Below are 26422 nucleotides of genomic sequence, written 5' to 3'. Positions count from 1 at the left end.
GCAAGAACTTTCCTCAGGCTCTTGGGAGGTTGCTGGTGATAATGCCAAACTATATTTAAAGTGCATTTCTGTACATGTGCGTGAATTCTGCAGGATTTTCTCTGAGAAACTTCTCATGCATGATAAGCAGGGGACATACTGAAACCTTTTCAGTGAGACAGGAACCTTGGAGTGCCTTAGTGACAGCAAAATGACACTATGGAGCTCAGGTATCTTTATGAACTCCATACTGAGGTCTCTGTGATCCCATCATAGCTGTAGGGAGCAGGAACTCTTTCTTCAGATTATGCTAGGCAAAGCTTTACATTCACCTTCTCTTGAGCCTCTTCTGTGAGCCTTTTAACCTGTGGCTTGGGAGGTGCTTCAAAACTGCACTTTACTTCAGGCCCCCCAGGGCTTTCTGACTTGTGATTACAGCAACTATTAGTCAGCCCTGCATTTGGAAAATAGTTAGAAATCCTGCTACTCTGTGACCCTCCTCCCCCATTCTGCTTCATGTTTCAATACTTTTGAAGAAAGAGGAGGGAGCTCCTCAAGTCAGTTACTTGTCCTGGTTTTTGTCAGAGTCAGAAACAAGCATGCTTCTGACCAGCAAAAGGACTTCCGACGATAGACAGTAACAGTTTCATAAGGATGATCTTTCTTTACTGTTGTCTGGATTGGAGGCTGAATGACCCATTTTAGGTCTAGGCAGCTGGTAGCATGTATTTGGTTCTCCATATGCACTGCATAAGCCTGGCTCTCAGCACAGAGGCCACCTGCAACTAAGCAACTAATCTGAAGTTTACCGGGCACATTTTTGTGGCTGTACCTAGAGAATGGCACCAAGCACCAAGCCGCACCTTGAGCTTCTGAGCAAACCAATAAAAGTGTTTCTCTGTAGTGATGGGACAGGGAACACACCACAAAGGTTCTGTTAATGCCAGGGAGATCATACTGCCAATCTCGTCACATTCTCCCTAGCAAGCTCAGCTCTTGCCCTTAGGACAGAGTTGTCAAGGAATGGGTTTGCCTCTTCCTTTTGTTCTTGCTCTCCACGGGAGAGGACAGAAATGCCATTTTTCTGCATACTGGCACGTACTGGTAAAGCACAGACTGAGCCTGTCTCTGAGCTCTTAGCTGGCTGCTAAGGTGAAGGAGCAGTAGAATTTTGGCTCAGGTTGGCAGCTAGGCCCATAACATATCCCTGAGAAAGACAGTGTGCAAGAGCTAATTATTTTTGTATGCTGCTGCCTGAGTAACTTGAGTCTGCCAGGTGCCAACCGCGTCTGGAAAGCTCCCAGTTCTGTGGGGACTGAAAGGTTCAGCTTGCTCCTGACTCTTTTATGGAGTCAGACCCTAGGAAATTGCAAACTTTTAGGCAAAGTCTCATCTGCTGGGGGGAGAGTGAATCATACCCTTGGGAAACAAGAAGTGGAAAGAAGGACTTCAAATTTTCAGCGACCAGTGATTCTATAAGAACATGATGCATGTTACCCTAAAAAACTGTCCCAGAGGTGAATCAATGCCACCATAGCTTGCACCATTTCCTTACATTGCTGTTTGTCTTCTTTTCTGCATGAGTCACTTGGGTTGTGATCCCTGGTTTACATGCTTCTAAAATCTTGTGCAATGTTGTCATGACAGTTGTGCAGTGGCTAGAAGTGGTTAGCTTTATGTGTTTTCTGCATTAGGTTTCTATAAAATAAGGTATCTGTATTATGGATAAATAAATGACTTAAACGCCAGGATGACTGGTCTAACAGAGTAAGTTTGTAAAAGGTGGTGGCATGGGGAAAGGTAGGTTGAACCCTGGCTTTGGTGTGGTAGCCAGTCATTCGTTAGTTTTTAATAGGCCTTCTTTCATTTCACTCTCTTACCAGTGAATGATAAAGAAAGAGACGACACTGCCATTGTACACATGAACTGATGTGGTTTTACTGCATTTGACCACGTACTTATAAGAAATATGCTGGTACAGAGTAGACACAGGTCTTATCTCTGCTGCCACTCCTTTCATAAAAGAATGATCTTTACATCAACAGCTTTCCATCCTTTTCTTGGTAACGTTGCAGTCCTGCCTTTTGCTCTTGGTCCAAATGCAGAGATTAAAAACACTCAGTTGATGCAAACGGTGGGTTGATACAACACACAGAATGGGGTGTAGATGTGCTTCACACAACAGAGAGCAGAATTGAAGGGGAAAATGTTGCTTGGAGGCAAGACGCCTCTTTAATTGATTATGGCAAGGAAAATCAAATACCATATCTCCTTTTCTCCTGGAGTATATTGAGACTGATCATAACTAACATCTGTTCATGTTAAGCAAATACTTGTCATGATTTAAACTTCTGTTTGCATACAACTCTGAGTAGTGCATCTTAAGTCATACATATTCATATAGAATGAAGAATGCATAATGTTTGCATAAAAAGATAAGCTGTATGACTGTATATGAAGACAACGAGTACAATTCTCACAGCACTGTCATTGGTTAATTTTAAAATATCCAAGCATTATTTAAAAAACAGTAAGCTGAACTTAAAACTACACTACAAAATGATTGTATAACTGAACCAATGCTGACTTGTTTTCCTCAATACTAATTGATTTTAAAGTTTCCCTTCTTTCTCTAACACTTTTTGTTAATTAGTTGTTATTTTGACCTCCAGTAACATGATCAGACTTCTTCTGCCTCTGGGCAATTGAGTTATGCTCTGATCTTGAGTTCTAAGGGAGATGTTCAATTTTATTTTCTTCCACAGTTGAATAAACAGTACCATGTATACTATCTCTTGTGTTAGAATAGTGTTGTCTTCACATAAGACTCAAATAATGGCATTAGTCATTCATTTCCTTGTACACATACACCCTATTGCGTGTTGACAGGTTTATAAGGATGCAGTGGCAGCCGTGGGTGCTGGGAACCTCCTAGACGACAGCCTTTGAATCCTTGCAGTCCTGAGCAATGGTGCCTGAGTTAGTCTGTTTATTGTCTGCTTTCTCTCCCAGATGCTTGACTTGTCTGAAAGATTAATACATTAACAAGAGTGGTAAGGTCCAGGGTTGCACATCTTTAAGACATGTTTATTACCAGATGGCACATGAGATTCAAAGGTCACTGTGGAAGGTAACATTTTAAAGTGAAACAACAATATTTATGTTCAAATGCTATGCTGATGAGATCATATGGAAAAATGTTTCTGATTAAATTAGTTTATAAATAGCCACAATATATCTATTGAAAATTCCAAATGCCACTTTTAGCCTTCTTTCTTTTAATCTATTACTTCTTAATTTGTTTAGTAACAGGCTAGCAACTGGAAAAAAAAGGTCCATACTGGACAGACAATCTCACTTTCTTAAATAATTGAAAAGCCAGTGTGAAACTTGGTTCTATTGTCTACTACTTAAAGCCAATATTCCATATAAGAATTTTTTAAGACCTGAAAGTAATTTTAACTTTTAAATTCTCTGGGGTAAAGCTCATCTTGCACCCATAAGGACTTACTTGCAGATAGCTACCCCTATTTACAGGCAATATGATGTGATAAAACACATTTGACAAAAATCATGTTATGCTGATTATTCAAAATCCTTACAATGAAAAGAAAAATCTTTTTCTTTCAGATTTCCATAGGAGGATGCAGTGTCTCATAGCTCATTAGTAAACATTACCAGTAACGCTAAACCTGAAATCTTGTTTATCCTCTCAAATTGTCATAAACTACATAAATTCCAGAGGAAATAGTTCTGAACAGGTTTAAAAGGTCAGCTAAGCTCTTAATTAGCATTCCTTATCTACCATGCCACACAGGCATTAAAATGCAGAGGATTAAATGGTACTTACTTTTCATGCGATCCATTTTCAACTTTCATAGCCCCTTCCACTGGATCCAGTCCTTGTTCTGAAAACTGTTTCAAGGCACTTAACGCTGCCTAAAATAAAAATGAGTTGTCAAAAACCCCACTGACACAACTGTATTAACGCCAAGTGAAGGTGTGTATTTTGATATCCTGTATTTAAATAATTTCCTGTATATTGAAGCCAGTTAGGTTACAGAACTAGTGGGGTGGGTACTTAACATAAATCTGTGTTCATGCGTGGCTTTGAGGATATCTTCTTTTTCCTGGGTATATGAGTAACTTACATTTGTGTTAATGCAAGCTTCATCACCTACATGAAGACTAAGATATACTTTTAGGATTCTTGCCTCTCTGACCTGTCAAGACTCTCCAGCTTCCCCATGTGCTTTCCTAGAGCTCACACTTTCCAGAGCTCCTATGGACAAACTCTTGTCTTGTACATGATTGCAGAAGGTGTGAGCAATGGGAAGAGGGTCAGCAGGAAACTACTGGCACTCCAAGACTGGATCTCGAATGCAGCAGACTACTGTCTTATGCATAGGTAGTGAAGTGTGCTAAACAGGATAAGCTAATATGAGATGATTATGCAGTATCAGCAATAGAAGAATGATCAATTTTCAGCTAACATTTTTCTTCACAAGTGCATTCTTTATTGACCAGATTCTCTCTCATCTTTGTGAGTCCTGCTTTAGGACTCAAAATTGTTCTCTCACTCCCAACCACTTTGATAAAAAGAAAAAAATTATTATTTTTTTGTAATTAATTTAGCAAAAGTTGAGTATGAAACTCTCAGACACCATGTGGCTGACTTTGAAAACACAGCCAGCACAATAAAACAGTTGAGGTCAGCTCTGTCTTGAAGGTGAAATGTCAAGCACAACTGAAAAGAGGATTTTTCTCTTTAATCATTCTCACCTAGATGCATTCAGTACTAACCCGGGGGAAAAGAGGTAACTTTTCACTGACACCTCAAGTAACATCTCAAACACTGGAACTGACTGCAGGCCCTATGGAACTGTTCTTGACACAGAGGCTACAGATGCTGTTTAGAAAATTGGAAGTTGCTTTCTTCTTAATTGTTGGGACAGAAAGAATGCGTGTCGCTATGTTCACTTCCCTTACCTCTTGGAGAGCAGGGAATCTGTCCAGAACAGGAGCTGCCATTGTAACGAAGTACAAGATTTGCTTTTGTACTAATTCTTTGTCTGGCTTCTTTCAACAGCTCCTTCCCTTGAAAGGTGTGTTTATACAACTTAAATATTATTAGACAATGTGTATTTTGGTGAGATGAATAACAGTGCAAAAATTGCTAGGCTGCCCTGAAATAAAAGACCAATTGTCCTAGATTTCTCTATAGTAATAACTACCTGCTAAGACTGCAAAAAGTATTCTCACCGTTAATGTGTGAAGGTGGAATCATTCTAGTTCTTGAATATTTTTTTTTTTTTTCCCTAGCAAACAAATCAAAAGCTAAACCTTTCATAAAGTGTCTTGGTAAACATCAGATTATCAGTGTTACTTGCCCATCTACTCTATCTTTACCATGTGTTTTGGGCCTCCTGTATTTGACAGCTAACATGCTCCATACTTACTTGTTTTTCCCATCTGTTGACATAATTTTCCCCTTCATCTTAAAATCTCTGCTGCCTGCATCTTTCTTTTTATTCTTTTATTATGTTATGGGTAAGGACTGAGTCTCAAATTCACCTCAATAACAGCTTCTCCCATCTTTCGCTTTTATCACCTGTTCAGTACCCCAGTGAATGAACCCTCCCTTTCCTCATTTCTTCTGGTTTTCTTGGCATTTTGATATATTTGCATTTTTTATGAGACAGGTCTTTCTCTACCACCTCATATTGTCTCTTGTAGCTTTAGACATTCATTCTCAGCTCTCTTATAAGCTCTAACCATCCTCTCCCTTTCCATCCTTGATCTTGACTGCACAGCAAAATCACTGTTTCTTAAACCCAAATAATTTCTCCCAGTGGCAACAAGCGTTTTCATCCACTCTCAACGTCTCTGTTTGTTCCAGTAACCTGGCACATTTCTTCATCCCAACTTCTCTTTTCTCTGCTTCTCCCTGGGGTCCTTTTCATCACAATGCCAGCACTACTTATGTGAGGAAGGGGAGCAGTTTGGGCTCCTATGCTTCCTTGCACAGGACTGCTTCTCTATTGTACTTTGGTTGGTCATGGGTTGGCAACTATGAGAGCGAGACAGTTCAGTGGGTAGGGACTGGCAGACAGGAATCTTCTGTCTTCTTATGTCTATTTTTCCTGGTGCACATTAGCAAAACAGTCAGGACCTCTTTTCTTGTTATGTATGGTAATCCAAAAACCATTACCATTTAGCACTGCAAGGAAGCTGAGACATGTGCTTCTCCTACATAGTTTAACTACAATCTCATCTGTTTTTTAACACACCTTGTTTACTTTTTTCTATCCATTCTTAGCTTCCGGGTGTGATGTGTGAATTGTAAACTTGTTGTGGGAGAACTATTTGTTCAGGTTATTTGTTTGTACAGTGGCTTGGACAAAAAGGCCCTGATCATGCTTGGTAAGAAGTAAAGCCAAGAAATGTTTAATTCAAGATTAGATCACAGGTTGATCATATGATATACAGAACAGCCTGATCTTGACCAGTGGTCACTGAAATCCCCACATTATCAAGAGATTAATTAGACCAACCCAAACTTCCTAATTCCCTTATAGAATTGCTCTGAATATGAATCCACCTGTTATTTAGTCCTATTTTACTCCTAGAACTGGCTATCACAAGGCATACCACATAAATTACAGAGACGTTTTCAGGGTTGCTTTCCAGGAAAACTGCTTTGGAACTCCCTGGAGGACTATTAGCCACTATTCCAATAGAAACAGAGGGCATTTCTTTTCTTCTAACAGCAAGGGAAGTACCACGTTATAAAATAATGAACTCTGCTTATAAGCATGGATCATTACTGTATGGGTGTCAAGGAAGTAAATATGGAACAGTTAGAGGAAACATATAAAACAAAGGTATGATTCAGGGTGTTTAATAATATGCATGTTTAATACCAACACAACATCCAAATTCTAAGCTTGTAAGATGGCACAGTCTCATTTCTCCATGTCAACCTTTTTCAAGCCATGCTCTTCAAGCAGTCCTGTACCTGTATCCTTGCTCTAACAGAGGTGAAAGGGTGTTTGTGTGAGCACTGTTGAAAAGTCAACCCTCTACAGCATCCCTCACTGCCAGATTTCTCACCTTTGATGCTCTGGAAGCTGATGATATCTTCAAAAGCTTATGCTTCTCACTACCAAGTCCCACTCCCCACATCTTCTGCCTCAGTCTCACATCTTTCCCAAGCCACTCCAGTGCACCCATTTTTCCCCTCCCTACTATCCATCCCAGAGCTCTGACTTCTTTTACAGCAGAGATGGTCACCTTTACTTCTTCACTTCAACTTCTCCCCCTATCCAGGCCCCTACATTTTTTTCCTGTTCTCCCACCCAGGACCCCCAGCTGCTCCCAGATCTAAACTTCCCTTCCCAAAGTCCTCCCAACTTCCTACATCCCACAGTCCCTCTTTATCTTCCAGTTTCCTAATGTGTTCCAGATTTATATGAGATCTAATTTCTTTTTCATGGAGCCATGTCTTTCTCTCCATAAGATACTTGTGGGGGAAGCCTAACTACTTATATCCCAACTTTTTCAATAACTTTTGACTTCTGGGAAAGTTTCTTTCCTTTTTAAAATGTTCATTTGTGGGATGTAACTGAAGGAAAGTAGAAAAATGGTAGACAGAGCCTTGCAGTGTCTTAAAAACTCCCCATTTTCTTTCTTCATAGCCTGCTTACATTTGGAAGGACCAGCAAAGCTGAGAGAAGCTGGTAAATTAGCGATACTTTGGATTTTAATAGGTGTCCTTAATGTTTCTCCTCCCCCCATTGTGCCCCTAGACAGACATGAAGATGCTGGATTCAGGAAGGAAGCTGGTAGCTGGGAGGCTGTGACCTGAATAGTCAGCAGTGTCACAGAGCCCAAGTAATCTGCAGTGAAGAAGAGTTACAAGCAGACATAGGGCTAATTTAATCCATGATTCAATTCTATTAGTCCCAACAGATTTACACCACTTGGCTTAAATATAACTTGAGAATGGCAGATAACTTAGGTTAAATGAAAAGGAAAGAATGGAACATTTGACAGTGAATCTGGTGAACAATTTCCTCTTTTAAAGGCTAACACTTCCTTCCGTTGATATTTTTCTTACAATAGAGCATCTGCACAGATACAGAGAAATTTTTCTCTCCCCCAGAAGATTTTACAACTGTTTTGTGAGTGAAGCCCCATAGGTTACAGAACAGATGTCCTTACACATTTCTTGTATCACTTGTTTTCTGTGTAGCTACAGCAGTGCCAAAAATATGATGCCAACAGGATGCACTGCACTGCTAGCTGTTTGTCTTGGCTGCCATTTCCATTATAAGTACGTGTGTGTATCAGGATAGGGATGGATGTTTCCAGTCATTTTTTAGCTTTCCTTAAGTCAATTGGCAATTAGTAAATAGCATTGAAACTTGTGAATATTCTTCCTGTTTCTCACTCTGGGGATTAAGCGTCTTACAATGACAATCTAGTAACATTAGATCATTCTTTTAGCAAGAACAGCATACAGGCACTACACTAGTCCATGTGCGTTTAAGACCACATCCTCATGATAAAATGTTTGCATATTTATTTTAGCACAGTATGTGGTTTGTGATTTTCCTCTTAAATCTATATTACGTTTCAGATTATTCCATGAAGCTGAAAATTGTAAAAGTTTGTTGTTCTCTATGGCCCTTCCAGTTGACTTTACCAAGGAGGTCTGAGACAATCTTAATAAACACACTGCTTGATACTGTTAGTTTATTGGTGATACTTTTCCTAACATCGGTTTTCTAAGTACATAAAAAAAGCATATTCAGCTTGGCCTTAATCGTGGTTCTGAAGATGTAAAACTATGTGCAGAAATAGTTCCTCTGCAAAACTGAATTAAGTCAGGGTCCAGAGTAGGTCATGAAGGAGAAGATTTTACTGTCTGTAGTAGCTGGGTCTTAGTTCAAGGTTGAGTTTGCAAAGTCAAGCAGCTCATTGTGGCCACATGCCATATACATGACTAAGTCTCAGTCTTTAACTGCATGCATACAGAAATACACAAAGGGAACATATGTATGATTGTATAGACTTACATATGTAAACGCACACAAAGTAGCTCAAATTTGACTCCTTACTATGTCCATTTAATTCTCTTGGAATTACCAGGTTGGATACATACAAGCTAAACAAAACCCCACAGCTTCTATTGTAAAAGAATGTACTGTATTGCAAGCAATAACTTTTGCTAGTTTTCACCACTTTCTTCACAATGTGCCATTCTCCCCAGCTGATTAGATTTCATGTGAACCAATGTTAACATCTATTTAAAAATAAAATTCAGAAAGGCTTTTCACACTGCACAATGTAAACCTTAATTAAATGACTTTAAGCCCTTTCCTCAAGCAGTTTATGATATGCTTGAAAAACACAGGGTTATAATCTGATTAATTTATGTAGTTTACATGGAACTAGCATTTTCCAAACTGATTAATCTCTGCACAAAGGCATAGTCACCTGGTAGGGACTACAATTAAGGCTCCTGATTGCACCTGTCAAGAGAAGAGCTTGGAGGATAGAAGGACTCAACTATCTTCAAACAAAGAATGACGATTCACAGATGTAGTTTAGAACAAGTCCCATGTAGTAGTTAATGCTACCCTCAGGCAACTCATGCAGCCAGAATTTAAATGACACACAATCCATCTACAGCCCGACCTTGCCAGCTTTCTAGGGGTAATCCTACAGTAAGGATTAACTGTTCTTGAACAATTTTTCCAATATATTAAGCAGAGCTTCTATCAACAACAGCATGCATGTTACCTTCTTCCACCTAGCTTTATCAGACCTGTGTGCTCATTCCTACATGCCTCTCAATATTCTAAGTGAATGGAGTAAAAGACACTATACAACATGGAATTTTATTTCTGTAGGTTTTCATCTTCAACAATCTACTTAAGAGACTGTTTGAGTTAACTGTCAGAAGAGTCAGGTAGGCATAGCTTATTTTCACATGTGAACCAACACACTAGAATCTGACTGCCATTCTTGGTATTACGCAACAATTCTGCAATCCCAGTGATGTGGGGACTGAGGTGAAGTAATATCTGCAAGCTTTTGGAAGTGTAGAGTCTAGGCATATGGGTATTTGACTCTGCAGTGAAATGTTTGGGAAGCAGAGTTAAAACCTTTCACCCTCCTCTCTTTGGAGACACTGTAATGACGTTGCTTCAGTGGATCAGATGGGGTTTTGAGCAACCCTGGTCTATAGGGGGTTAGAACTAGATGTTCTTTAAGGTCCTTTTCAACCCAAACCATTCTATGATTCTATGAGTGGCAAATTGTTCCTCAAAGCCTAAGACAGATCTGCATGATCATCTGGGGTGAGCCAGTTCTATTGCTTTAATGGTGATACAAGATTTTTTAGTCATAAAGAGAGAAAACCATGCTGAAAAGCACCTAATTTTCAAAATAATTAAAAGGTATGGTTTTGCATGAAGAGTATTTCATAAATAATACTGAATGTCAAACTGAATGAATTTAACGCTAATGCAAGAGATCAATCCAGCATGGAGAGGTTAGTCTAGTTGCCAAGTTTAGGTTGTGTTCTTACCTGTGGGTGGAATAAGACAAAAGCATTGCTAAAAGACAGGGCTCTGACCATACAGGACTGTTCTTAAACCTGTTGCATTCTCAGAATCCTCCCACTTCATGTATTCCCGACTGTGAGGAGCAACATTTTCAAGTGCTACCAAAATGCGGACTTTTGCCTCCATGACTATCTATGCTGGAAACCAGTAAATTGGCACTTCTTCATGAACATCTCAAAAGAGCTTTCAGGTTCGGTGCCAATACCTATTGAGGTGTGTCTGCCTCTTTTAATGGTGATGTGAAGTGTGAAAGTTTGGCCCCAGTATCAGCAGTAAAATCCTAACCAAGCCTCTTTTGTCAGATATTTTCAGCATCTTTTCAATGTATATTCTTCAATTCTGGTCTTAAAAATCTGGAAGTTCTTTTAAAGAAAATTTATTTCTAAACTCAAAACTTCTTTCTTTTTTTCAATTGTTACAATTGAAAGAACAAAGACAAAAAGAATCATGCATCATCACAGCTTACTTATGAACATGAAGAAAAACATTTTTAAATTCAATTTCCAAGTGTTTACACTATGTTTATATACACATATATACATCAGATTTTCACCAGACAGCATTTAATCTTAAATTAATCTTGTTTCTAATTTTACATCCTCAGACAAAAGCTGCTTAAACATTGACTTTCAGAAGGAGGTACACATCTACATAGTATAGGTTCTTTCAATAATTAGAGATTTCCAAATGAGATAATTTAGATGGCAAATTATTGCATGGGTAAGTAGAGGTTTAAGTCACACAATTGTGACAACACTCAAGCATGGTTGAGAAGCTGCAGCCAAACATTATAGGAGAATTTAAGAAACATGGCTTTAGACCTAAAACTGAAAACAGGAGAATGTATATCCTCAGGCACAATCCTACACCAGCATGGAAGAAAGGCGGTGAATCACTGTCTCTTTCATCACTGATGGCTGGAAAGTATCCTTGTCAGCTGTGTTCTCAGAACAATATAGGGTTTTTAATTATTTATTTAGACACATTTCTACACATCACTGCCATAGATTTGCAAGTCCATTGTCATTAACCATATTGCAGAAGACTTTGACCTCTGGATTTTTAATAAATGGATTGAGGTTCTTGGCTATGTAAGAGTTCATGTTGACTTTAAAAATATGCTGCAATAGACAATCCTCTCCATCTGTCTGACCTCCACAGTTCCATTCTGTTTTTAAAATCACTACTACAGCCATCACTTTATAGCTAGCAGTACATAAATGAGTTGAAGACAATATCATTCCCCACCAGGGAATGGACTCTGACCAATATTAGCAGTGTAGATGTAGCCAGAACTCTTTTAACAAAATGTATGAGCTCTAGATTGAGTTGTATTTAAATAAGACACAAGCATTTTTTCTTCTAAGTGGTTTTCTTAGGTAACTGCTCATGTAGAGTGGTTCAAAAAATTCTTATGAATTCTCAAAGATCCACACCAAATTAGTATACAACAAAGTTCAAACTATCAAGTATTACACAATGCTTACCCCACATGACTACACTTCCACTTAGTGAACAATTTACAAGTTCAGTAAAACATGCTTACAAGTTTTGGGGCTTTTTTTGCAAATACCTTTTTCTCCATGAGGCAAAATGGCACTAAAGACCAGAGGTTGCTTTATTATTCCTAATTTTAAAGAGAAGGAAACTGAAGTGAAGAAGAGAGTGCATAAGCACATAAAGGGCTAGCCCAAGGTCAGGCAATAAAAGTAAGAGTCAGTTTTACTAGCCTGCATGCATTTTATCATAGCCCAAGATAGAGAGAGTCTAAAACAAAAAAAGCTAAGCACTTTATGTGACACAGTGGGGAAAAGACTCCCTTTTAGGAAAAGAGGACAGGTGAGAGCTTCTAACAAATTTGTTTTGCTGAAATATTCTAATGAGTATTTTTCTCCCCCAATGTTTTACAAAAATGCTTTTTTTTTTTGTTACAGCTCGACATGTTTCTGTTTCTAACGACCCTACACTTTGCTTTAGACATGGAACTAATTTCTGAAATATCAGATTCCTTGGTTTTAGCAATTTTAAAATGAAAGAATGTTTGTTCTCTCATACCAAGACCAGTACCTTAGGTTTTAAGTGTGTATCAGTCTAAACATGACTAGAAACTTTGGTTTGAAGACAAAAAACGTAGAGTACACCTAATGTAAACGACTGTCCATTGGCTTCTTCAAGGAGCACATTATATAGCTGGAACAATGGGGAAGCTTAAGGCTGTAGATTCCTTCATTACAACATCTGTAATGAAGCCCATGTACTAAATTGTATTGTATCTCTGCTCCCGTGTAACTCTACTCCTGTGGCCTGTCTATCGGCATTCAGAGGAGGATACTTCCACCCTCAGAGCCCTAAAACCAATCCCCCCTCTTCATTCACCAAGTCTCATTTTACAGGCATGCATGTACGTCCAACAAAGTTCCAAATCTAGATTGACAGCTAAAAGCATTATATTTAGCATATATGGTATGTAATTAGTAATTTGAGTGTTTCCAAAAGGCAAAAGTTTTGATTCTGATCTCAGGGTATTTTTACACTGCATTAACTGGTATTTTTCTCCTAATTGAAGTTGATTTAAGTGAGATCAGAGTCAGGCCCAAGAGCTACAGGCTGAACTTCTCATCTGAAGTAGTTTGTAATGTAAGTTTGCCCTTGCTAACTGTTGATGGCTTGTCCTCATCCTATTTTAACCTACAACCATCAGCTCCTTTAATGGAAGTGTCTATAAAGATATTCTCTAAAATATGCTTTTCCAGCACACTTAATGTCTTTTAATGTCTTTCCAATTAAATCCAGATGTGAAAAGCTTAAGGAACAGTTCTCAGGACTGAAAAAGATGACATAAATCTTGCAGCTGACAGAGATCCCACTGAGCTCAGTTGGGGAAACTCACAGAGGACTTCTTGTGGGCCAGAAAAGCTGCTGGGTATAAAGACAGATGTGTATGCTCCTATTAAAAAAAATTAAATAAAAACTGACTCCTACAATGAGGTATCCACAGCTATCTGGGACATTACTAACTTAATTCCTCAATGTGCTGAGCACATCCTCTGTGGCACAGATTTCCCTCATCTTTTTGGGAAGTTTATCAGAGTTGAAGGGGGTCACATCTGTTCAGGAAAGAGCCCTTCACCTTTCAGGATTGCATCTTTTAAACCAGTGCAGGGGCTGATTCTGGAAAACACTGTCTGTCTTGGTCTCATGCTGCTATCAACAGGCAGATAATGTACTCAGCAAAGCGAGGCACTGAATTTCTGCCCTCTCTCCTTTGCCTCCTCTGTAATCAGGTTAGCAGATTCAATTGTGGTTTCATTACAGAAAAGTCCCCAAATGTGCTATTAATTATAAATTCTTACCAATCTGATGGGAAACTGGGCATTCCTAGTAGCTGACTACCACTGCTGGGCAAGTGCTGTTTGTGCAGCTGTCAATTTGGGGCTTATTTTGCTGTAATCACTTGTGTATTCTCAGGACTTTTTTATTTTTTATTTTAACAACAGGAGATCATCTTATTTTGCCCCTCCCATACTGTAAATGTGGGCTCAGCTCAAGCCACATCTTTCAGAGGGACAGAAAATAACCCACGCAGAGCTTGTATTAAAGGTCTCTAGAAAAAGTGCCCCATGCACACAGCTTTAATACTTTCCTACCCTCCTGCTACTTACTCAATTTTTTTTCAAATTGGTGAATTTTCCAGACAGATCAATGACTTTCAAGAGCTAAATCCTTATGAGACACCAGAAAGAAAAACAGGGAACATGTTCCAAGACAGAAGAAAACCTCATTTCTAACTGAAGATTAAGTTCGAGTCCATGTTCATCAGTGACAGGGACTTCAGTAGAGACAGTCTGGATAGTATTACTTAATTGCATTGCATTTTTCTAATTCCCAGAGACAGGTTTTAGCACAGTTTGGTGTCATGAGTTTCTGTATGGAAACATGAAACTAGGTACCTGAAATAAAGGATGATCTTACATACTCCAGTACAATAAGTGATCAAATAGGGGATCTGGACAATAGTGCAGATGTAACACTGAAAGTGGTAGGCTCTTAAACACGCACACAAGAGCTCCTGAAGATAAAATTCCTCCGGTTCTCAATTTGTTTTATTTTCCACAATGGCCAGCACTTTTCAAATTATTACTCCTGCAGGGCTGAAGGCTGCATCTGACTCCCACCAAAATCAGTGCTTCATGACCATCACTCAGGAGACACGAGGAATGCCCTTCCCTTGGAATGAGCTGCTGCCTCCATGAGGATCCCACTCTTGGCTAGCTCAGGGAATGAGCTCAAATCTCCTGTGCTTTGCTGCCAGGGACCACCAGGCCAGCTCTGATTTATAGCTTTTTCTTTGCAGTTTTATGATACAAGAATGTTCACTTGTAATTACAACAGCATTTTGTTGGCTCCCTGCCTTCACTTGGGTATTCACAACACCATATCCTTCATTCCAGCCTTTTTATGTCAAGGCCCCAAATTTGAGAAGAAAAGTACATCAGAAGTATTATGAAGATGCTGCAGATCTTGTTACTCCTCAAAGAGGGGACGTGTTCATATTTGCTGGGGGGACATGTGACCAGCTGGGTAGGGCACTGAACTAGGAATCAGGAAGAGAGCTAATCAAAATTCTTTCTCAGAAAAACACAAAATCAGGAAACAAATCTTTTTATGAGAATATGTCAGTTTTGAGGAAAGGTTTTCTAGGTCCAGGATAGGTTCTCCAGTCAAAATATCACAGACTGGGCTTGACTATGTTTGGCGTGGCACATTTGTGTACTTGTTGGTTTTTCAGTGTGAAAAAAAATTCAAGAGGTTAGACTAGTTCATTTCAAAGTGAATGAAAATACTTGAACATGATGGGGCTTTGTGGGATAAAAAATCTGTTTCATTCAGAAGACAGTGACTCTGCCACTAATCTGCTGTGTGACCTTGGAGAGCCATTTAGCTCATCATTTTCCAGGCGTATATTTAGCTAATATGATATTATCAGGCAGTACATTTCCATCATTTCTGGTGTAAATTAGATTTTCTAACTTTCTGTTAGAAGCGTATACTTCTTCAGAGGAAATTCCAGGTATTTTAGATACCATTTAACAGTTAACTGCCAAACAATTTCCAAGTCTTTTAGACACAGAATAGTTCTGTGCTAGCTTAATTTATAGAGCCATATATGTCCCATTTAAAGTGGCTGTGATTAAGAAGAAACAATAAGCTTAGATTTTTCTACTAAATGAGAAAAGTTTAAAGCCAATAAAGTATCTAGGATTTTAGCTGGAGATTAAATAAAGGGCACATTTGTTCCTGGTCACTGAATTTTTAACCTGGATCTGTTGCTCCTGCTGTTAATCTTCTATACATTCTTTATTAGCTTATAGCATCCAGCAACCCCAGCTCTGAGTGTTTGGAATTAGTGATGAACTGCAAGATAACATTACTTTTTGGGGAGAGCTAGTGTATGGCAACTGACACATATTCTGACAGGAGGTGGCAGCCAAAGAAGTTGATGTTTTAAGAGGACTTCTTCCACAGACCTATTATAATTTTAGATTGGATGTATAAATTCCAACTTACAGTTGGGATCTGAGGATACTCACAATACCTGAGAAACCTGGAAGATGCCGCTGAATCTGGTGGATAAAATGCAAGCTGTACTTTGTCTAGTCCCTCAGTACAGGAAAGACATTGAGCCTTACGCTTGGACTCAGCTTCTTATCTCAGGTATGAGAATACCTTCCAAGTGCCCCGAAATTAGCCTTTATTATGCAACAAAAAGAAAAAAATATACTATCTCTGTCCCCCCATTCCTTTCCATGTTTCTATGCATATTGTTAATAAAATATATTTTTCAAATAGAGTATTTTAACCTGCCTTTCTGTAATACAGGAGCAGTATCGTGGCCTCATTGTTTCTCCTTTTACCTCAAAATCCTGTGAGAGCATTTTGGTATTTCCTAAAGGTGAAATAAAAAACTGATCTCCTTTCAGTGACTCATCGCTCTAGTGATTGAGTTAAATGACAGCATTGCAGAAAACTCTTGTAATGCATATTTTTTTCCCCTGCCTAGTCCAGTGCTGCTATTTCACATACAATTTCAACCATTTCTTTAGCAAATGCGTCTTGAGGTGAAGGATTAGCCTTCACCTAAAATCAGTACCAGTTACCTTCCTGTTAATTTTGTTAAGTGGCCGATATACTTTTTATTGGACGATTTTATATTTTATATTTTATACTGCTTGCAGCTCCCCTTTTCAATGGAAAGGCCAAATCTACCCCCAGATTCAGCTTCTACTGCCATTTGCTTGTTGATTTAAGTAGGAACTGGCTGTGCACACCTGGATTTGCTCTACAGCCATTAACTCCTACTTCTGGCTGCTACTGCAACACAGGTAGAAAGATAAAAAGAGTACTAACAATGTGGGATGGATCAGGTACTTTCAGTCATCTCCATGAATGGTGTCATACAGGCTTCTGTGGTAAGAACAGGGTACACCGAGCAGTACGTAGCTCAAAAAGTGCTTCAAGAGAGACATTAACAAGCAGGAACCAGATTTCCTTAAGAACTCTGCCTTCTTAAATTCAGGAACCTCTCCAACTGGCAGCTCAGCAATGCAGATGAGATACTCCTTGACTCTGATTAACTGAGCTCTGTAACTATGGACCTGCTTTTCCTCCATTTACAGTTACAGTCAAAAATATAGATATATGTCCAACAGCTTTACTGAACAGCTGGCTTTTAGTCTGGAAGATCTGCTCACAGCTATTTTATCATTTCATCCTAGCCTCTAATATTAAAATCCATTAACCACAGCTGTCAAAAAGAGCTTATTCAAAATCTTGCTAGTGACAAAATAACCTGTCAGGGTTAGACTCAATAAAGAATTCAGGTGCTTACGAATTAGGCACTGTAAAATAGAAAATAGCATATCCTTGGAATAAAATCAAAAAGGTCTAAAGTTAAGCGCTCAGTTTCTTTATTTGGTGTTAAGAGGAGAGCCAGGTTTCTCTGAAGAACAACCCAAGAAAGCTACATGCTGAGTATGCATCTACCTGTAGGTAATGAGGTACTCCAAGCCCAGAGGTGAACTCCTGCTCCCTTGAGTTCAGCTGCAAAGCCAGGATCACATGCAGAGGACACGGCAGCTTGGTCAGCTAGTGTCTGCAGATACACAGACCTCTCCCCAAGACAGCTGGCTCTTGCAGCAATTTGACAGGCCTGAGCAGAGCTCATTGTTTTCACTGAGAAGGTGAACACCAGTAAAGTGGATGGAGGTGAGATTCCCCTTTTTCTCAGTGACACAGGTGTGGAAACACTTGCCCAGTGTACAAGAGTTACAAATTTTACTTTTCTTAGCTTAAGGTCAACAAATCACACATCCTACATCCCAGGTGACAGTCTAACCTTCAGGTCAGTGACAGGGAAGATTCAGATACTGCAGAAGACATAACATTCATGGGTGAAAGAAGAGTCCAAGGAAGAACCTGACTCCATAGGATAATCATCACTACAGATACTGAGTTATCCCAAGGATCACCCCTATGCTCCCTAGATAATTTCTGTCCTTTATCTAATCGATACTTTAACATTAAATTCAGAATCACAGAATCATAGAATCACAGAATCATAGAATAGTTAGGGTTGGAAAGGACATTAAGATCATCTAGTTCCAACCCCCCTGCCATGGGCAGGGACACCTCACACTAAACCATGTCACCCAAAAGTGAAATGAAATGTGAAATGAAATGAAATGTCACTTTTATGAGGAAGTGATGAAAGCAGGAACTGCAGTCCAGTACTCTGTTTTTTGGTGGCTACTTCAGCTGGTAGGATGCAGTAATACTCCTCATGATTTCTCTGTGTAATCCTGAGTATATTAAGTTTTTGTTATACAGTGGCTCTGGTTATCTGAAAAGGTAGATAAATAGCTGTACTTGCATTTAGACAGTCTCCTGTGACAGGACATTACAAATACCTTAAGGCTGTGGAAGGAACAGAGTCTGACTTCATGTTTCCTGAATAGGTCTATGTTACTGTGTAAAACACAGAAACCACTAGCAACTGCTCCAACCACAGCTAAGAATAAATCCTTCAGGATGTTGTTATAGCTAATATTTTTCCATATGAGGCATGGTAATCAATATACATTTCTATCTTAATAAAAGACTTTATTAAGAAAAATAATAATAATCCTTAACTACTCAAGCTCTCTTTATGCAAATGATTCCAATAAGCCTGCTCATGTATGCAAACCCTATGTGAGGGCTTCCAGGATCATGCTACAAACAATTTTACTCTGCCATTATAGAGTAAAATTAAGTTTCTTAGAATCAAAACACTCACAATAAAAGCAGAAATACTTAAATGGCAGTAGAGACTAAAAGATTATGCCCAGTCTGTTATCTCTAAGTATTTAATACTTTTAGCTGTCACATAAACAATACAATCATAGCATAAAGGAAATACTAGCTTTTTAAGGCTGCTACAAGAAGCAGAGAAAATACATTCATAACCATGAGTATTATACAGTAATATGCTTCAAGTACAAATAAGATCTAACAGAAACCATGCTTGAGATAACTGTCATGCTATCAAGTTACAATAAAGAAAAGGAGAGGAGATCAGACTTATTCTTTCCTTCACAATGAAATCAGTATAAACAAATCATATAATGTTTGGACAGCAAACTCCTGAAACAAAGAAACCTAGAAAATCTCTTAAAACCACCCACAGACTCCGCATGCTGGTCTGTGATTATACAACTGGAGAAGATCATCCAAACTGCGATGTAAACCAACGTCAGTCTGCAAAGGATAGTACTACAATGGTTCTAACAAAAAATAAAGCAAGTCCCTGGAACAGCCATCAGTAACGGAATACTTTCATGTTTATCTAACCATTTTCCCTATAAATGAGGAATACTTTTTTAAAAAACTGAGAAAAAGAAGACAACTTAATCCCCATATTGAGGATAGTAACTTTCTTGTGTGTCTTTACTGAACTGCAACACACATCCAGCTAAACAAAAATGACCCTGGCACCAACAAAAAAAAGAGGCTTTCTAAGTCACCCCAGTGCCTATTGCATTTTGACACGCTCCTCTATGAAACCCATTTTGTCCTCGTTCTTTTATACATGGGAATATTCACCCTCATTTTTGGCAAGATAGCTGCCAAACAACATATCCCTTTCTCCTGTGGACTACACTCAAAAAGAGAAGATCAAATGCTGAAAACCTTTCAGTTCTGTCAGGAAAATACAGTGTTTCTGTAGACCACGTCTACCTCAGAACTGAAGTTTTTCTCCTTGCCTGGCAGCCAAAATCAAATTATTCTAGATCTGAAAAAAATTAAATAAAATAAAGTGCCTGTCTAGAAGAGATGTGAAAGAGCATGGTCAGTTCTCTGTCTATAGATATCACCTTGGTAGAATAAAGCTCTGTGGACTTCTTAGGTGAAGCTTCATGAGACACAAAGCAGTGGACTAACCCAGTTGCCCTGAAGGTGGAGTCTATGATCTACTAATTTTGGTCTGTTTCTACTCAATTTATGATTCTAAATGGCTGAAAAATACTTTACTCAAATAAGAAGTTAATGACACGATACAAGCATGCTCCCTATTGCCAATGCTGTGACAAACAGTGGCGTTTCTTTCTTTCTAGCTATAGAGGAATTTGATCATTTGAACATGTATTTAGTAAGAAACTCACTTCATTAAAATCAACCACCCCTGCAAATTCGTTAATAATTTGTATTTCCCTAACATTAATCTCATTCGCGTATTTAAGTCACAATTGACTGAACTGTAACTTGTTATCAAAAATGGGTATTAATCATAGAAAAGAAAACAAAAGAAGCACTACTGAACTGACAAAGCTGGTTAGTTTACTCCAGTAAGGGTGCAATAATTAACAATACAGTGAATGAATATCAATCATTCAAATGCAGTAAAAAAACCCTCTCTATATAAGCAAAAGAAATGAAGAATGGTAGCTGACAAAAACTCAACAATCTTGGAGAAAAAATCTAATCACTATTACACTTACCAGACTGTGTGAAAGAACACTTTATTAAGAAGATGGCCCCATAAAATTGTACTAAAATGAATAAACTGTCATTCCTAAGAAAATATCTTCTTCAGTGTTCACACAAAGTTTGTTCCCTCATTAGCCATATATACTACTTATATTTCTATATTGCCAAAGTTTGATCTTTTCTAGGTCTTATTTATAGTATTGTGCCTGGCTAAAGCTGGTCTGACAACATCAGTGTTACCAGCAGCTGAACACTGAGTTAATAATGCAGTTTACATGAACGGTACTTTTCAGGAAACATAATAAAAAAGGTTTCTAGCTGCTCTTTGTGATCACTGGCTCTCCTGTGTTTTAACTGTTGCCACGGTTTCATGAAAGCTGGTCATATCTGAAGAGCTGAAGTAAAGTAATTTTACCTAATATTTTGATATGATTTTAAACATGTGATTTCAACTTATAACTGAATATAAATTATTATGAATCCTAAAAGAAAAACAGAAAATAAAAAAAAAATAAAATTGCATGTTCAAAATGTAATTCCCACTCATCACTGGGGTAGGGGTAGGAAGGAGTTTTTAATAAATGGTTCAGAATTGTGCTCTGGTATTTTTGTATCGCAGTTACAAGTTCACAATATACATATACACTACATATTCTAATAAACAGCATGCTTACTTTGCTAATAATTTCTAAAAAGAGCAAACCCCTCCTTATAACAGCTGAAATGGCCCAGATGTCACAAAAGCAGAATGCCTTTGCTATGCCAGGGAGGGGCAAGCCTTCCCTTCATGCAGGCACGTGGACGTCTGAGCCAGCACCAGCCCTTCACAAGCACATCGTGCCCAATGGGGTTTGGCAATGGGAGAGGGCAGGAGCACGTGCAGAACTGGTTCAGTGGAATTAAAGGTGGAATTAATTTATTTGTTGATGTACAGATTGCAAAGGAGTTTCAGACATGGTTTGCTGAGCAGAAAACAGCAGCTCCAGCCCCACGCCTCAGTCTCCTTGTAGCACCACAGCTCAACTGCCCAGTTTCTCTGATTTGTCAACAGAATCAAGCACTAGCCTTGAGAAATTGACTCCATAAAGAATATGATGTGTACATGCCAATTAACAACTTACCAAGTAGTCAGAGTTGATTGTTTCTGTTGAACAGCAAAGTTTGGCAGGCAGAAGAGCTGCTGGCACTGTTTGGCTTGTGGGAAGATAACATTTTTTATTGTTGTCTCTGCAACAGCTCTTAATACACTGTTAGACTGTTAGACTAAAAAGAGCAAGCTATAAAAAGCACTGATTTCTCCTGGAAAATACAAAACTTCTTCCTTGTAAAGCACTGTGGAAGGTCCCACCTGGCAGTGCTAGAAACTCCAGCCCTCTACTTTCCCAGCGAAGTGACAGCACAGAGCTCCTCAGTTCCTCACAACATTATTACTCTCTGTCCTTCATTCATGTTTCTCACCAGCTCCCCTCAGCAGTGAAAAATCAGTCATCACATCCATTTCCTTGTTGAGTTGTTTCAATCTGAGGTTGCATTGGCTGACAGGGTGGATGCTGTCTCTGGGCACCAAAGAGCTAAGCATGAGGTCTAATCAAAATGGAAGAAACAGGTTTTTGCCTCTAACATCCCATAACAAAAAAAAAAAAAGGGTAACCAAAGGGTGAGGTGATGTTTGAGATCAGACAGAAATTGATCTATGATCTTCATCATGCAAATGAAGGACTCAGTCATGCAGTTTTCTCTTTGGAGAATGCTACCAGGTAGAAGTAACTTGACAGCTGTGCTCTCATAATAGCCAGTTTGGATTCCTGTACCCTTTTCAGTCCTGTGCATTGCTTTATTACTTTGTGTTTAGATGGCAAAAACTCCATGACCTGCACTACACATCATTAAATCTACTAAATCTACCAACACACCTGTATCTACTAAATCTGCCAACACAGAAGCTTACTCAGCCAGTGGAATTATTTGATGTGATCACTCACTACAAAGTGGGTTGAAAGCACAAACTTCTCTCAAGCCCACCACTGCAGAAACAACTGTAGCATTTTACTGATGTGGGCAGGACCCAAGTGAGTAAAGGCAATTTGCCGCTCACTTGAAAAATAAGTTATTTTTGAACAAAGTTCCTTTGTTCAGTTTTAACACATTTCTTGACTTGTATTACCCACTTCTTCCTTTCCCATTCCCAAGGAAGTTTCCATTAATCATCCCTCTAATGGAAACACTTGTGTCTGATCACTGAGGAGTGGACACAGGCATAGACTTGGGCATGCACTGAATAAGAAGCCCAAGGGAAGCCTAGCTGAAAAGTTTGGGAAAGCAAGGATGCCTTTTTAAAATAAACTTTGTAGAGGTCAGCAGGACAGCAAGGGGTCAGCACCAGGCAGCCATTGGGTGGATGGCACAGGAGAAAGACAACAACACTTGTCATTAATTATATCTGTTGGAATGCTACACATTTTCCCCCCCAAGTGGTAGTACTCCAGACATCCAAGCACAATCTCTCCCACGTCCTACTCGACCCCAGGCAGGGCACATGCCAAGAAGCTTTTATACATGAGAAGCCAAGAAGTAGCTCATACAAGTGGAGGTTAAAGAATTTAAATTGTCCCTCCACTTTGAAACATTTTCTCGCTAGTTTAAAGCCATCATCTCACAATTGTCTCTTCTACCAGAGAAATACATATTCTCTTTGAGCTAAATATGGCTAGATTTCTGTGCCCAGCCTCAAGCTAACAGAACTCTGTCTTTGGAGTGGAATAACTACTGGGAACTGGGTTGAATGGAACAAGAACTCCACTCCTAAAATTAATCCTGCATGATTCTAATACCACATTCCACTTACCTGGGTCTAGACGTATCCTTCTCCTATAAATATTTATATTCAAAATGTCTGCAAATGTCAGACTGCATCACTACAGAGAATGCTCTTGCATAACCTTGAACTATTCCTATTTCATAACCAGTTTCATAACCAGTAGTATCTTTTATTTTAGTAAAATCCCCAATAAATTGTTAATTGGAGAAGAAATGGCAGGCTAGTAATTCATGGATGGATTCATTCTCACTTAACCCTGAACTTGCCAAAGATGTAGTCAAAATTAATTGTCTATTGTGAGCAGCCAGGAGCCAGGTATCTTTGGAGCATAATTTGTCCTATCCTAAATAAATAGGGGAGAGAATTAAACCTCTGAAAATGCTTCTTTTTGTGCTTTCATTATAGAGCAACCCATAAAACTAACCCACTTAAAAGTGTTGTAGGTGTCTGAAAGGTACAAAAAATGTTTTCGTGACTACATAGTTTATAAGGAAACTTTGGAATTCCAACATAGTAGTTATCATGCATAGTAGTTGCAAATCATGGAACAATATTATCTGGCCATGTTGTGAAAATTTCTGCCCATTTCTGCACAGTTACCTGAGATGTCTTAAAATCAGCTTCTGGCATTCTTTAGTGTATATGGAACAAAACAGCAGAATCAGCTGGACAGGAGGAGAGCGGGGTGTCCCCTGTACACTGCAGAACCCTGTCTTGCACTAATGGAACTAGACAAAACTTAGCAAAATTGATCTGGATATACTAAGCCCTGCTAATGGGTTCTGAATATTAAGTGGGAAAGAAAAGAAAAACCTAGGCTGGGGTCACTGAAATACACTTCACTACTCTGTGGTTTAAGGAGAAATTCCCCTATGATGCAGGGAAACCCCCTACCCTAAATCCATCTCTTTTAGATTGCAGTAGTAAATAATGTATCTTTTTGTGGAAAACAAGTAGATCTGTAGAAAGACAGAATTCCACCAGTAGATAAAACAACAGACCGTGGCTGTGTTTTCATTTTTATGATGCATCCAACAGGGAATATTCAAACCGAGTGTTAATGTCTGCCAGTTCGAGATCCAAGATGGGCTTTGAACTTAGAGCTTCAGAGCCCAAGTTAAATCACCAAATTTTTTTGAGAGCTATTATTTAACTTCTCTTTAGTTTTCAAGCTTTCATACAGTCGTAAAACATGGGCAAAAATATGCTCACTCTATAAACAGAAAAATACTGTGGAAGGAAACATATGCTGTGGTAAGACACAGTATCCACAGGAAAGTATTAATCATTTTATTGCTGAAAAAAAGGGAAAGCTACCCAATGCTGAAAAAGTAGTAGCAGTGTAAAAGTAACTTGTTAGGTGTATAAAGAACTCCAGAGTCTCCCCATGATGTTTGTCATTCAGAGGTCTGTTCTTCCATCCCAGCCTTGAACAAAAGAGCTATGAATGGAGACCAAGTTACACGTAAGAATTTTAAAAGCAACCCTTCCTGCCTTCTCCTCAGAAAACTACAGCAAACAAGAACAGTAATGAGCCTGGCTGTGTTGATTTAAACCATTTGCAAAATTGCAGTTCTCAGCTGTGCTTGTATTAACCAGAGACCGGATACTAGGCTTCCTCTCTTATTTTGAGAAATCCATCATAGCTAGAAATTGCTTCTACAGGAGATGGAAAGACTTAAAACACAAGAATCCATTATTCAAAACTGCAATCAGAAGTGAAAAAAAGACCTCACCGTATCATTAGATTCAAAAAGAATTACCCAGAATTCGTCAGCTTTCATCTGAGACCTCATTATGAAAGCAAGTTGGTACCATACCTGGGTACACTTTTTTCAGTTTAGCTGCTCTCCCTCTCTGGTAATGTGCATTTTCCTGGTCTGTGCTACTTGGACCAGCAATAAATGTTACAGGTTAGTGAGATTTCTGTTCCATAATTATAAACCACATATATTCATCAATTCATAAGCCAGAAGGGAATCCGAGTTGGTGTAGTCTGTCCTCCCTTATGTCCTATTATAATAATGCTGTCCCTGTGTGTTGACCAAAGAAATCCTACCCTGCTCCACAAAGTGTTAGAGACATTTAGGAGTCACTTTCCATGAATAAACATTTTTCTGCTTAGAACTTATTCTTTGTCATCTGAATTTGCATCCCTTCAAAATTTTGCTATTGGTTCTTATTATGTCCTGCTCAGATAGACTAAAGAGTCCCTTAGGCAACAACAATTTTTATTTTGTAAATACTTTGACAGACTCAAGTCAGCTCCCAGTTTTTTTCATTAAGACATTACACCAAACGAGGTTTCAAGTCTCCCAATGGAAGGGATTTTTCCCCACTTCCTCCAGAAAATACTTTTGTGGCTGTTTTCTGAACTTACCTCAGTGTTTCCATATCCCTTTAAAAATGCTGTTATCAGGACTAGATGAATTTTTCCAGCATCAGCTTGACCAATGCCATATACAAGGATACACCTTCTAACTCATAAATACTATTACCTGTGACATTCATGGTCAAGTAGTCTTATGGGAACTCTTATGCAGATGCCCATCTTATATGACCCCTGATCAGTTACTTACTTTTTGGCTAAAATTCTTTGTTATGGCTTTGATCCCTTGCTCCTTGATGAATAATCGTGCAGTTAGCTGTGTCAGGATGTACTTTGTTGAATCAGCTGGGCTTACTATATTGTATTCTACAACTTACCACCATGGAACGCTCTGCTGGCCTTTATGCTATCAGCAAACATTACTAAGAGATGATTTTATGCTTACTTCCAGAGCTTTGAGGAACATACTGCATATAACCCAAGGCTGAAAACTGAAACTGTGTTTTATATATGCAAATAAAGTGTTTATTTCTGTATAGTGTAGAGAAAGAGCAATAGAGTTTATCATATACTGGAACAGATTTCTCAGGATAACTCAGGAAATGCTGAATATATAATAAAAATAAAAGAGCAGGT

At 38.7% G+C, this 26422-nt stretch overlaps 1 protein-coding gene across 2 annotated transcripts in view; it reads right to left on the bottom strand.

Moving 5' to 3' along the window:
- Nucleotides 1–1892: 1892 nt before the first annotated feature.
- The window catches only part of STAU2 (staufen double-stranded RNA binding protein 2), a 144074-nt gene continuing 119544 nt past the window's right edge, over nt 1893–26422 (bottom strand). For both annotated transcript variants that reach the window (XM_062633177.1, XM_062633178.1), the window contains 2 exons: nt 3830–3918; nt 1893–3004 (listed from right to left, as the gene is read on the bottom strand). In XM_062633177.1, the coding sequence (XP_062489161.1) occupies nt 2911–3004; nt 3830–3918 (183 nt within the window). In that variant the 3' untranslated portion in view covers nt 1893–2910. The remainder of the gene's footprint in view (nt 3005–3829; nt 3919–26422) is intronic.

The sequence above is a fragment of the Pezoporus occidentalis genome, unplaced genomic scaffold (assembly GCF_034315485.1).
Source record: "Pezoporus occidentalis ecotype Australia unplaced genomic scaffold, CSIRO_AGI_Poc_V1 ctg4, whole genome shotgun sequence".
Taxonomy (NCBI): Eukaryota; Metazoa; Chordata; class Aves; order Psittaciformes; family Psittacidae; genus Pezoporus; species Pezoporus occidentalis.
This window is presented reverse-complemented; position numbering and strand designations above follow the sequence as displayed.